Raw genomic sequence first — 14,380 nt, forward strand, 5'->3', positions numbered from 1 at the left:
CTAACAGAATTCGATAACTCTGGTATAATTTGTATTGCCACTATTAAAATCATCATATCATTCCAATAAGTGAGAAACAGAAGAGCATTACTCTTCTCCTATGGCAAAAGCCGCTCGCTGATTCAAGCATTTAATTTGGTCTATCAGATAACAAAACTGGAACGGAGGGGGGATACCCGCAAAGATGCTGCAGAAAGTTTGAAGTAAGCGTGTTTTGAAGAATCTTACATCAGAGAACGGATTCAGACAGAAAAAAGATGCAGGCTTACACACGCCAGGGACAACAGAGCCTACATTTTTTTCCTTAGCATAGCCACACAGTAAGGTTCAGATGGTGGCAGCAAATACTAACAAATGAACTGTATAGTCTACGTTATGTATTTCTATCCAAAAGGTATACGTGCATCTGTAGCATCTAGCTAAAATATGTATTTTCAATATTTTTCATTTAAAATAATAAGGTGGAAGAGCTTTAGCCAGTAGCCCTGTGAAAAATAGCCAAAGATGATAACTAAAAAGCCAGCTTTTATGCTAAACACAGCTGTGAAACTTTACTAGTTAGAGAGTTAGAGATATGAAATATTTCTCAACTATGTTTTGTTGTGCTTTCTAATCAATTTCTGTGACGTTTCCTCTTCAAAAGTGACAGATTTAAATAAAAGTTGATATCACACTTCAATGGTTTGTTAGGCTGAATCTGTTTTAGCAATGTTAACGGCAAATGCAAAGCATCTTCTTACATGTCTTGTGACTCTAGAAAGCATCTTTTTCCCTTTTGTGTGCGTAAGGATAAGCTTTTATTTTCATTTGTGGAGTCTTAACTAATTTGAATCCTCCTGTTCACTGTTGCTTACCTGAAATTGTTGTTTTCAGTTGTCGGTTTTAAATTCTGGTCTGAGATTTGCATACTGCCTCCTCTAGATGTTGTATTACGTAAAATTAACTGATTTCTGATTATACCATTCCAGGCTTCCAGGACCCTCAAGGGTGCCAGCTGCAGGCAGCAGTACCAAAGTCCAGGGAGCTTCTAATTTAAATCGGAGAAGCCAGAGCTTTAACAGCATTGACAAAAACAAGCCTCCACAATATGCAAATGGAAATGAAAAAGGTAAGTGATTAAAAGTTACTAAGCTTACTCTACATAACATACAAGAGGAAAAAAAAAGATCACCGAAAGAACCCATCCACAAGGGTCAAAGAAGTGAATGTGATATTTAGACTTGGTAAGGAAGACTGGAGATAGGGCTCTGAATTAGGACTTGTGGTTGAGTTGGGATTAAAGGTCAGAACTGAAAACTTTCAGGATGCTATAATTATATTTTATCCCTCTCTTTGACGGAAATATCACTGGGAGTAATAAATGAATCCATATTTGATGCCTATAATCTTGGTCCATATTCAGGTCTACTCATACCCAAAGGAAGATTGCCATAATTTTCAGGGGACTTTGGATCTTAGCCTCTAATGGAGAAAAATCAATATTATATTTGCATCAGAATATTACATGCATTTATTCCTTCAGAACCTTACCTAATGCATATGTAAGTCTGAACAGAGGATTGGAAATTAAATCAAATGTAATGAAACTTTGCAGGGATTTGAATTCAGCGTTCATGTTTTATTGCCTCCTTTAAGTATGGACTTCCATTATAGAAACAAACTGAGTTCCTTGGGTCCTCCCATTTCTCCCACCCTGACACTTTTTTCCTGGGAAATGTGCCTCTTCAGGCTTTATCTCAGAAAGAATAATGTAAAAATTCAGCTTTCTGAGTTGTGTAACTAATCCAGCCCCTTCCCCCCCTTCTTTGTCCCTTTGTGTAATGAACAGCATTTTATTCATATCTCTGGGTTAGAATACAGTTGAAAATGATACAATATACATAGTACCCGTTTGCATCCTTGGGGTCTGTGGGAGGAACAAGAATGCAGTGAATGTTCTTCATCCAAGCAACAGGCAGCTATCCAGATTTTTTTTACAAAATTCTGATGAACACACTTTGCCCCTAGCTGTATCTGAAGATATAAAACCATCCTTTCAATAGTTATTTCTTTATTTTTACTATCAGGGTTGAATGTTTTAGATAGTTCTATAGTGGGATTTATTTTATCAAGGTCTTGTTTATGGCAAGGCATCCAGGCTAAAACTAGAAAGAGATCAGAATGAAAACTGAGCAGACACTGTATAGTTCACAAATACAATAGTGAAGTTATGAAGTGGGAGATGTGGCCGCTTGAGTGAAGGTATGTACACAGTTCAGGTTTTAGAATTGCTTCACAGTGTTGACATAAGTTTGCTACTGAAATATGTGAGGGTGAACTGATTCCAAGTGAGACATGCTTGTAGATATTAATATTCTTAAGTGGTTACTTGGAAACTGTCTTTTGACTGCTAAGATTTGCATTGCATTGCACATTTATGTGGCTTTTTGCATGACGGATTTCTTTACTTTCCCATTTCTTTACAGCGGAGAATGAAAACCTTGATGAGATTTTTAGTGAAAGTTGCAAGAAAATAAGGGGTGGCTTTGTTTGTGTATAATCATTCGATCCATTTTACAGGATATAGAAAATGTAATGTAGCATAACTACAGAGTACTATATTTGAGATGTTTCTGTCTGCTCTTTTTTCTTTCTTTCCAAGCAGCAGAATGGATGGAAGAACATTGATTTTACATGAGAATATAAACCAAATAAAAGTTTGTTTTAGAGTATAAAGTAAAAGTTAATTAGAGAAAATAACTGCTGTGGGTGCAAGGATAGCAAAGTGATATTTTTTATTGTACACTAAAAGAACACACAAAAAACCTGTATTTGAATGCATCATGCTGCTTCTTTGCCTAAAGAGAAAAACAACTGAACCATGCTATATTTTACATTTAGTTATTATAGTGGCTAATTTTTGAATATTTCAACAAAATTTCCAAGTCATTTTTGGTATGTTTTTTTTAAGTATTCAAGGATGTTCTGTGACCTGAGTTTTTTTGAAGAATTTGCGTAGAAACAAACTTCAACCATCACAATAGTAATAGTAATAATAACAAACACCTCTTTAAAGAAAAAAAGTGTCACTATACGTTGAAAAACTGATTTTTGATTATGGTGTGGCACACATAATAAACCTTATATTTCAAATTTTGCTTCTGATGTTGATGGTTGGAGCAAGATAACTTTAACAGCTTCCATTGAATGGATATACAGTCCATACACTCTAATTTCTGAGACACAGATCTTATAGTAAATAGCTTGTAATTCTGCATGAGTGCTGCATAAACCGAAGTGGAAAAAGAGATGACTTGTGCAAGGTAATGGCCATTAGAGGATGGGACCTGCAGACCTCTTCAAGGGCAGACCACTTTTTGTACATTTTTCTCTGCTGTACACCTTCCTGTATGTGCTGTAAGGAGACCTCAGAAAAGATATACAGCATAAGGCTTTTTTTTAAAATCCAGTTATATGTAATACTTGAAATCCATGCCCGCATAACACGTTTTCCAGCTCAGTCACAGTGGGGAATGGATATGTAGTCACAGAGTTAGAGGAGACCTGAAGGTGAACCAAAATAAGATGTGATCTAGGCCTTTTATTTAGTATTTCATTAATTAGTATGTCATTATTGCTATCTCTTTTGAATGTTGCTCAGGGAGTAGTTCACACTGTAAGAAACCTAGCTCCCCTGAGCGAATGCAGGTTTGCTTTTTATTGAGTATGGCCCAGCTTTCACCCACAGACCCAGACCCAATGCTGTGACACCTATGGTTAAGTCAGGAACACAGGATGGGCCAGAACAACAAACATGCCATTAGCTGAAACTCAGCTGTGGAGCTTTGGCAAGCCGATATCTTTTTTTTTTTTTTTTTTTTTTTTGCTGGACTTTGCAACTTATGGATGAGTTTCAAAGAACACATCTGTTTTCCAGGTCACGTCACATCTATCTGCTTCTGACTTAGTAAAATAAAGACAAAAATAAAACCATGAAAATGAAACTATTTTAATAAAGTAATTATTCACATTGTTAATAAGGTGGATACCCAGGGCATTTTTAGGCCAGCAAAGAAATAATTTTCTAATTCAAGTCAAATTTAAAAACAAATATTTACACTTTCAATGCTTAGAAACACTGTATCTGAACACTAACAAGGGTCTCTATGTTATGGAGTTTAATTGCTTGCTTTTCAACATAATTTAATAATATAAAATGGTCTTTGTGTATCATCCAAACTCGGTTTCAACAGTATTTGGTTACCTTGCCCATACCAACTCTGAGAAACTCTGTCCTGGAATTCCATTGTCTGATGATGCAAATCATTGTTCACCTGTGGCCCGTATGTACATCTATAGCTAATTGGTTTACGTTTCTTCTGGTGCCAGTATTTTGCCTGTTGCCTCTGGTGGTGTTCTCCTCCTGTGCCGATAAGGGGTGACTACGTTCTCATGGACAGCTGGAAAGGGACAGCTGAACAAGATGAATTCTTTTAATCTCATCAGATAAACCCCCCATTCCTCCAAACATCCTTACTGTGATCCCTTGCAGCTCTTCCATTTTCTACTAACTTTTTATTTTGAGTGCCTAAAATTGGATACTCTAATCTGGGCACCTGCCTGCTACAGAATATTTAGATTATCAGTACCCAACTATGCTGCAACAGGGAGCGTTGTTGATTGTCACAGAGGTCCTGCCTCCTCCAGCAGCATGGAGCACAGCAAAGGTCACAGACGAGAAGACAGAGGAGGCTGATTCAATACCGGGCCCAAGTTTAACCCCTCACATGCCCTTTATTTGTGCAACAGCCTAGGAAAAGTGGACTTGAAAATGTCCATTGGGTTGTCATGGTCCTGCTGGGTTCCAGTAGAAATTTCTCTTTTTGCACTGACCACCTGGGGATGTGGCTGCTCTGCTTTCCCCGCCCAGGTTGGGCTGAGCTCTTAAACACTGAGCTCTCAAGCAGAATGCAAAACTCTTTTCACCACAAGCTGATTATGAATTTTGGTAGTGAGGGTATTAGGCCCTAAACAGAAGACTGTCTTCTTGTAAAATTTAGTTTATAGAAATATGAAATCCTTGTTGTAGGTTGGGTTCACTCTGTATCAAAATCACCACAAGGTGGGGACATATTTCATGTAATGAACAGCTAAAGCTAAGTCCAACTGAACGTGCAGAGAGCAATGAATGATGTGCAGCTTCGAGTAATGCATTTGGGCTGGGGGGGAAATAAATCTTTTTATTCTACATCTTTAAGCATACAGACAGGCTCTCAATATTTCTTGAGAGCGTGCAGTCCACATTCTTTGCAGAAACATTAAGGATACACTCTAAATTGAAGATTAAAGGCCAGTTCTCTGTAATTTTTTGATGCTGTTTATGGTTTGTAACATAGGGATCAAATAAGTACCAGTAGTTCCAGGAACCTGTGCTTTTTTTCTATATATGTGGCAGAACAAGTTGTTGATGAAACAGTAAATACTCTTCTTTTTACAATTTTTCCCTCCAATGAGTTTAATATTATATAGTGGGAAATATGACAAGGCATACATTCTTCATTTTAATCAGAAGGCCTTTTTTTTTTTTTTTTGGTAGTAAAACTAATAGCCTGAAGCCATACAAATGTAACAGAATTAATACAACAGAGTGTAGTGGCACCCCGCTGTTCACAGATTGTTACACATACTCTGTGTTAACCTCGCATATTCTCATGGTGAATTGTTCTGCAAAACTATTGGGATAGCTGAAGACCCCAATCCTCCTGTGCAACGAAGGCAAGCTTAGTGCAAGGCAAGATGTGTGCAAGAAGGTCCTAGTGCACACCCAGTCCTGGGCTATCAGCCACGGGGCTGATCCCTGGTATAAATTAAGGAAGCCTGAGGGCTGCAGTAATTTCCTACAGCTGTTGTTGGCCCCAGGCTCTCTTCCAGGATCTGAGGCTCACCAGAAAATAGCAGGGGCCCAGCCACAATTCCTGTCTTGGTCACAAGGGAGGGATCAGCTCTCCAGCTGCCCACCAAAGCTGCTCTATGCGCATGGTGCTACGTGGAGCCTGGGGCATAAGCCATAACCTCACGTGTCCCCAGAAATACTCTGAGGCAACCCCTACCTGTTAAGGTTTTCTTGCCTAGTAACTGGACACAGCAGAACTGCTTGAAACCTTCTGTGAAGGTGGACTGCGCTCACTTAGCGCTGTGGGGTTGGCATGTCAGGCTGAAGAGCACATAAAAAACTCTGGGCAGATGGAATTATACACCATCTATTGAAGGTGGAGGTGACTGGCCTGCTAGAATCCAGTTTTTAACAGAGTTTAGCAGATAAAGTTGTTACATTTCTGTCATGTTACTTTTGTTCAGTTTTTCTTTTTATTGTTTTTAAACTAGAACTTCTTAATGCTATTTAGAAAAGTAAATTTTGCTATGTTTGCATTCTCTTTGTTAAAGACAAAACAGCTCCCCTTTCAGGATGCTCAAAATCCTCCCTTTCCTATGTGTATCAGTGGCCTTCAGACTTCCAGGTGGGTAGCCTAATCCATGCTAGGGCCTTAGGGCTGAGACTGCAAAAAAGAAAATGATGCATAGCTTCAAACTCTGTGCTGCAGGGACAAATGTCTTCAGTGGCCTCATCTACTGTATTATTCAGACGGTGGGCCCTAAGGCATGACTTTGGCTTCATGTCTGTATGCAATGCAGCAAGCACTCTTTTTGCCATTACATGAATTCTGTTTGCATTAAATGTTTCATAGCCTTTCTTGTACTACAGCATTTGATATACTACACACAGGCTTACACCAAATTCACTGGCAGTCTTGAGACTGAATGGCAGGACAAGATAGATATGCTAAGAGAAAATATGTCCTCTGCTGAAATAGCTATGTACCACATATTTGATTGCCATTATTATTTCATTTCTCTGGTGCTCCAGAGTAATAGTGTTTAGATACTCAGATATGTCTTGGAAATCTGAGTTTTATACAGAAAAGCTTAATGCTTGTGTGCATTGGTCTGTTTGGCTTAATAAGGTTAGATGACTTTTGAAAATCATGGTTGTCAATTGGTATAGTTTGATTATTGCAGAAGGAGTCTTGTTCTCATTCATTCTGAAGATTGGCTGAAGTTCCTGAATGATGTCAATGTAGTGAAGGTACCAGAGCCACGTAAACGAGCCTTCTGTACCTACCTGAGCTTCAGGCCCAGAACAACTATCGTTGCTGTACCCATGTAGATGATATATATCACTGTAACTTTCAGGTACTGACACTGGAAAAATTGTTGATATATTTTTTCCCACCTATGAAAGTGCACTGGGATAAGTTCCTGAAGTCAGCTACTAAAGCTTGTTAACTGTACTTAAAAAAAGTATAGTGACCTGCCATTTTTTGCTTTTATGAATGTTGTTTGCATCCGTTTAATTTCAGTATTACTCAGTCCTCCTCCTGCCACCCAAAACCTCAGCTTTCTAGCACATATTTTGCTTTCACGAAACATCAAAATCATCTTTCTCTGTTTTTTTTTTCTTCCAATATTGTAGGATTCTTTTTTCTTGTATGTCTCAGTGTTTTATTATCAACAAATGATTGGAAGAATTTCTTTATGACTTGCAAAGACAAACTCTTTAAATTGGAAGGTTTAATTTGTATAATGAAATGGTTACAAGGAAGGTGTTTCCAAGGCTGTCTTGAGCTCACAGAAGTATTGCACAACACCGTGATGATGGGGGGAAAAAAAGGGTATTTTTTATTAGCATCCTTCATGTTCCATGAACATGTAAATTATGTTTATTATAAATCACATTATAAATCACATGTAACTGTGTTTGAAATGCCAGAGACGTATGGTATCACCTTCAAGCAGGAGATGGGAGAATAACTGTACCACTATGGTTCTTTCTGTTTTTTAAGCAGATTCACCAAAAGGCCCTCACCCATCTGCAGGCATGAATGGAAATGTGCAGCATCCCACCAGCACCGGGCAGCAGCAGGTCTCTGCCATACCCTCTCCAAGTGCCAGCAAGCCTTGGCGCAGCAAATCCATGAATGTCAAACACAGTGCGACCTCTACCATGCTGTCCGTGAAGCAGCCTAGTCCCGCAACCTCCCCGACTCCATCTTCAGACAGGCTCAAGCCACCCCCTTCCGAAGGTGTGAAGCCCCCTTCATCTGGACAAAAATCTATGCTGGAAAAATTCAAGCTGGTTAATGCTAGGACTGCTCTGAGACCTCCTTTGTCACTGAGCTCAGGACCCAGTGACAGTGGGAGAGAGGATGATACCTTTTCAGAGTGTGGTGAAATGGATGTCTTAAGCGGTGGGGTGAACAGCGGCGGCTCCACAAGTAGCAGTCCTAAAGTATCACCGAAGTTAACCCCTCCAAAAGCTGGAAGCAAAAATCTCAGCAATAAAAAGTCTTTGCTACAGCCAAAGGACAAAGAGGAAAAGAACAGGGACAAAAACAAAGTTTGCACTGAGAAAACAGTCAAGGAAGAGAAGGACCAGGTCACTGATACATCTACAAAGAAGAGCTCAAAAATTGCAAGCTTAATCCCAAAGGGAAGCAAGACAACAACAGCCAAGAAGGAAAGCTTAATACCGTCTTCTAGTGGGATCCCAAAACCTGGATCGAAGGTGCCAACAGCAAAGCAGAGCACTTCATCCGCATGCACGGGAAGTAAGGAGGTTGAAAAACTGAGGACTACAAAAGGAAACCAGTCCCAATCAACAGCAAAATCTCAACTTAGCGAGAAGGCTTCTCCTTCCTCTGGTCTTGCTTCTTCTGAAGGGAAAGAACCAAGCGCAGCTCTTACACCCGGGTCCTCTGCAGCTCTGTCGGCCTCGATGGCTGCAAGCAGCGGCCAAGGCACGGGCAATGGTGTCGTCCAGCTTCCTCAGCAACAGCAATACAGCCACCCCAACACTGCCACAGTAGCTCCTTTCATTTATAGGTAAGGTCACGGAGGGAAACTGGGTTTGTGTTACCATTTAGGAAAGAGAGCTGAAATGGGTAAAGCAATGTTAGATCAGACTGTTATGTTTCTTTTCTCCCAGTTTCTGTCACAGCATCACACACACGTTCTCCTAATATTGTTTTCTAACTAATGTTACTGTATGAATAATTTCTTCCAAGAATCTGAATCTCTACCTTGTACAAAAGCAATCCACTGCAAATATTTGCCATTTAAAATTCAGGATGTTTTGATTAGAAATACAAATCACATGATACCTTCCATGTGCTGCTTTTGAAAGGTCATGGCTGAGTCAGGTTTCTAGTGCTAATATTCTTGTTTGCAGTTTAAGAACCTCAACATTTATTTGCTGCTATTCAATAATATTTGCTTAAAATACGCTGTTCTCTAAAAAATCCTAAAATAAACTGCTGATGTTTTCAGAGTATGTAACAGTACTGGTAGGATATTAGAGGAAAAACCATACAGAACAGTTTGGGCAGAGAGAAAAGGTTGCTGTTTTCAGGTCCCTTTCCTGTTTAGTTTTATACATGAGTGAGGTATAGATTAACTCCATGGAGGCAGTTAATTTTTGCAGGTGATACAAACTCTTCTGATGGCCAAGGCTCTGGAACAGAGGAATGAACAGTTACATGAATGAAGCTTTGTCTGAATTTATTTTGCCATATGATAGAGCAAGTGAAAAGAAGCTGAGAGATTTCACTGTTGTACAGCTCAGAAGACAGAGTAAGTGTAGAAAGACTGGCAGGCTGGTTTGAGTAATGATTTCAGATGTCAGCTCTTAGAGGGCTTTAGCTTCAGTTGTGGGTAAATTTAACATCTGATATAATGACAAATACATTATTAAGCAAAATATACTGGCAGGTTTTGTTAGTAAGTAGCACTGTAGATAATCTTGGCTAAAGATTAAAGAGGTGCTGAAGTAGGCTCTGAGGGAGTATATATATCATTACACACAACTAAACATAGCTTCAAAACCAATCTGGATGAGTGATAAACTGTTTAATTCTGAACAAAAGCAGTTCAGAAAATTGTATGGGAGGGAAAAGAGGCATAATATAGGTTATATTTATTCTAATATGCAGTGGGTAGCCTCCTGAGTTCCAACTAAATGTATCACTGAATGTGCTTAATTGCATGTTTCTTTACAACTTTCTGGAATAACCACAGTGATACAGATGATTTGCAGCATGGTGCATAGGATGGCCTACATATATGTTAGTATGCATAAATAAAGAGAGAGGAAAAGAAGCTATGCTTTACCTTTCAGATGCATCTGCTATTTAATGGCAATTTTACCACATATTGATGCCATTTCATTGCATGATGGAGATATCTTATCATTCTTTTAAGCTTCATCATGAAGCAAAATGTATTTTGAATTTTAAACAGTGATAGAAGCGTGCATCTTCCAGTAAAATTTGGTATTAAAAATCATCTATTTGCTTCAAACAAACAGCAAAGAAGACTGTATTTGAAGTTAAATCTCGCCTGAAAATAAAATTCTCAGAGCCAAGGTCTGATCTCAGAATGCCATAAACCCAGAGTAATAGACTGACTTTGATGAAGTTACCTCAGTGTATATCTCCATAACTGAGAGCAGAATCTGACCCAAAAATAGAGAGTAACTACATTTCTCACAATTCTCAAGGGCTTTGTAATGCTATATAATGATTTCATAGAAGAATATAAATATAACCAAGGATAAAATACCCACATTTCCAAAATCAGCATATTTATTTTTGTGGACATATGGCCAGTAGAAGTGTGCATGAAGCTGGGGTGCTGTATTTACACTTTCTTGCTCTTAAACGTAATTGTTTTCTGACTAGTCACCACAATTTATATACAGAATTTTCACGTGCGCTTGTTAGCTGCTAGGACAGCTGTATAGATCAATGGGTTGATAAACAAGTTACCATACGGACTAAGTTTTGTATGGCTAGAAGGAATATCTAGGCTGAGTATGTTTATACTGCAGTCCTTGTAAAACGCTGCAGTATAATTTAGTAACAATAGAGTGCATTTTATCCAGAATCCTGCACAATACTGCAATATACTGCAATATGAGTTTAGGCTGTTAACACAGGATAAGCCAGTGCTTTTTCTGATGTGTTGCTGATACCTGCAGATATCATGTACTTTGCAATGTTTGATTATTACCCAAGAGGATATTACTGCAGATTTGTGAATAAAATAAAGTATTCCAAAGAGTTGTGCTGAGGCCAGCATGTATTTTGCTTAAATAGATAATGCAGTGCTATAACAGCTATCAACGCTCATGTTTTTGAGGAGTTGCATATTTTTATTAATGGACAGTAGATAGAAAATAGTTTCACCAGGAGGCTCTGAAATGATATATTGCACTGTTCAGCTTTGCACTCTTGGTGCTTTGTTCAATCTGATATCCCATTGTATTTTTATGCCTCTTGAACACCATGGCATAGAAATTCATATAGGGTTATTATTTCTCTTCAAAGATTAGCAGCAACAGCAGAGTTGCATTTAAGATAATCTAAATGGGTATAATTTAAATTATCCCATCCTCCTCAGCAAGTGATTATTTATTTTCAAATGCAGTTGTGAATGTGTTATTTACAGCCTCTTATGTGTCCCCTCTGAAGTTGAACGCGGGGTCCTACTGATATAAGAAAGGCTGATGTAGATGTCATTTAGTTGCCGGAAAGCTTGATAAGAAAGATACAGCAGGAAAAACAACTAAAAGGAAGGTGTAAGAGACTGTGGAACTGTTTAAAGTATACCAGCCACTATTTTCAATTACACATTCTTCTACATAAAGAATTGGAGGAAGATGGAAATCTTCCTAGTGGTGCTTACAGAAGTTTACTGCTTACTAGGTTACAGCAAAACCAGGAAAAAGATGCATTAATAAAAAAAAAAAAAGTCATCTGAATCTTTCTCCTAAAATCTTAGCAATAGGATAACAGCTTAATTGCTCAGTATTTGGAATTCTTAGCTTTCTTATGCATTGCTCAAAAGTGTAATATAACCAACCTGTAATTTCAAACAGCTTCTTGCACACAATCATTGCTTTATTTTTTTGTGAGCCAAATTGTGTAAGTTTACGTTATTTCCAGAAAACATGAAGCATAACTAATAGAACCAGGAGTAACATGAATTTCACCTTGCTCCATGGGCCAAATAATTGGCTGGCGCAAATCATCATAACCCTACATGAAGTACGTGATATATTGGCAATTAACATTTGCTGCAGATTCGCTCAAACATTAAGGAATATTTCAATATAAGAATGTTGAGTTGTAACTGGACACGTGTACTGCAGTTTAGTTTTATTTTATTGACTCCTCCAGTAACCACTGTAGGAGCTTAGTGGGTCTCTTTTCCGTGGCTGGAATATAGAATCTGAAGTGCCCAAATCCCAGGGGCTGTGGTGCTCAGGAGTTGCTTATTGCCTGAAATGCTGAAAGTATAGAAAGTGCTGCAGAGAATTAGCTGACCGCTCATCATCCTGAGCTGCACTTCTATGCTGTGCATCGCTTAAATTCCAGTTCTTCTGCTAAATTTTTAGTTTAATGATAGTGACATCTGGAAGAAGTTTTAGCACTGTCTGAATTGAGACTTTGCAGAGATACTCTTTCGGTGTCAATTCTGGACTACAAAAACCAATTTGGCAGTCCTTTTGTCCCTGAAGAATAAAAAACTGGTAACTTCAGCTACCTAATAGATTAGTATAGAGAAGATGGATCCAGACTCTTCTCTGAAATGCAGGCTGATAGGATGAGAGGTAACAGATGCACATTACAGCAGGGGAGATGCTGATTAAGTTAGAAAAAATATTTTACCTTGCGGGTGGTAAAACACTGGAACAGGCTGCACAGGGAGGTTGTGGAAGCTCTGTCTTCAGACCTCTTTGAGACTCAACCAAACAAGGCCCTGAGCATCTTTAATGTAACCAGACCTGCTTTGAGCAGGTCATTGGACCAGATGGCATCTAGAACTTCCTTCTGATCTAAATTGCTTTATGATTCTGTGAGGACTAAAATGTTCACTAGATAGAGGCAGAGAAAGAAAATATCAACATAATAAATAAACAAGTTACCAGGTACTAAAATTTTCTTATCTCCTTTCCTATATGGTGATTGAAACAATTCTATTGCCAGAGCATAGCTTCAAGGGTGCATGGGAAGTGCAGAGCTGTGACAGATGGGAAGGAGAATATAATCTGGTTGCACCTCTGGAGGCACAGTGAAATTCAATTCCAGCTGCCTGTTCAGGATGTTTTTATACTGGCTTAGGGAAAAAATTAAACTACTCTTCAAGGATCCTGCAAACACAGCATCTGCAGGGTTTGTTGAAGCCATATTTATGTCCGGTTTTAATGAGTAGAAGCTATTTCTGGTCACTGACTGTGGAGTTGAAATTAAGTTTTCAGTAAAAGACATACTATCCGTTAATTGTGTTTGTTAGTAATACATTGTGCTGCTAAACAGACTAACTCTTTCTTCAAAAATGTGATGATTCAAAGTTACACTGCACTGCTTTGTTGATTTCCGTTATTTACATTACTGTTATGAAAATAAAACAACAGTCCCCACCAAAATTTTGCAATCGTCGGTAGTGCTAAACATTGCCACCCACCAGTTTTACTTGTAACAAAACCACAGTGTTTAGAAAAATCCTCCCATTTTCTCATGCTTGATTTTCAAGTAATTGTGCAAGAAAAGTTTCCAGTGTAGAGGTGTTGGCTTAAGAGATGGGAATGAGGTTAATAAGCAAACAAATCATTATAAACACATACTTGATTAATGCTGAGTTAAAACAGTAGCTTGATAATTCTGTTGCTTGCTGTTTCTGATCTGAAGCTATTCTTTTAAATTGCCATACAGACAAGTGTGTCCTTATTCCTTTGACTAGATAATCAGTAAAATGTAGGAGAAAGGACCAAAAAGGATATTCTGTCCAGTCTTCTTCACTGGCAGCCATGTTAAACCCTTTCATAAACCAGCTAAGCTTTATTTTAAACTAATTAATGCCCATTATTCCAATGGGAAAGTTCCTCCAGAAACTCACTCATCTCATTGTTAGAATTTGTTTACAACCCACATGATGAGATTGCATCCATTTATTACTTTCTTAATATTGTCCTTAAAAAGTTGGTTTCCCTCTTTTTGGTCACTCTCTTTAAATATGTGAGGAAATCATCCCATCCCCTTCCTTCTCTTTTGCCATGGCTAAGCCAAATTGTCTCTTTCCTTTCAGAAGGGTTTCTTCTTCCCCATGAGCATCCTAGTAGCCCTTCCCTTCAGCTGTTTCCAATTTAACTCACATGTCTTGAACATGGGTGATCAAACTGCTCATATTCCAGATGTGGTCCTGCCATTCAGTTACACTGACAGTGATACACATTCAAGACAGCTGCACCTCAGGGAGTTGTTGGAGAAAACCCCCAGCCTCTTCA

General features: G+C 38.5%; 1 protein-coding gene across 2 annotated transcripts in view; it reads left to right on the forward strand.

Annotated features, from left to right (window-relative positions):
* Window positions 1–14,380, forward strand: part of NAV3 (neuron navigator 3) — a 273,197-nt gene that overhangs the window by 130,894 nt on the left and 127,923 nt on the right. For both annotated transcript variants that reach the window (XM_009646282.2, XM_009646283.2), the window contains exons 7-8: window positions 969–1,108; window positions 7,884–8,919. In XM_009646282.2, coding sequence (XP_009644577.1) covers window positions 969–1,108; window positions 7,884–8,919 — 1,176 coding nt within the window. The remainder of the gene's footprint in view (window positions 1–968; window positions 1,109–7,883; window positions 8,920–14,380) is intronic.

This window comes from Egretta garzetta, unplaced genomic scaffold (genome assembly GCF_000687185.1).
Source record: "Egretta garzetta isolate BGI_Z169 unplaced genomic scaffold, ASM68718v1 scaffold68, whole genome shotgun sequence".
NCBI lineage: Eukaryota > Metazoa > Chordata > Aves > Pelecaniformes > Ardeidae > Egretta > Egretta garzetta.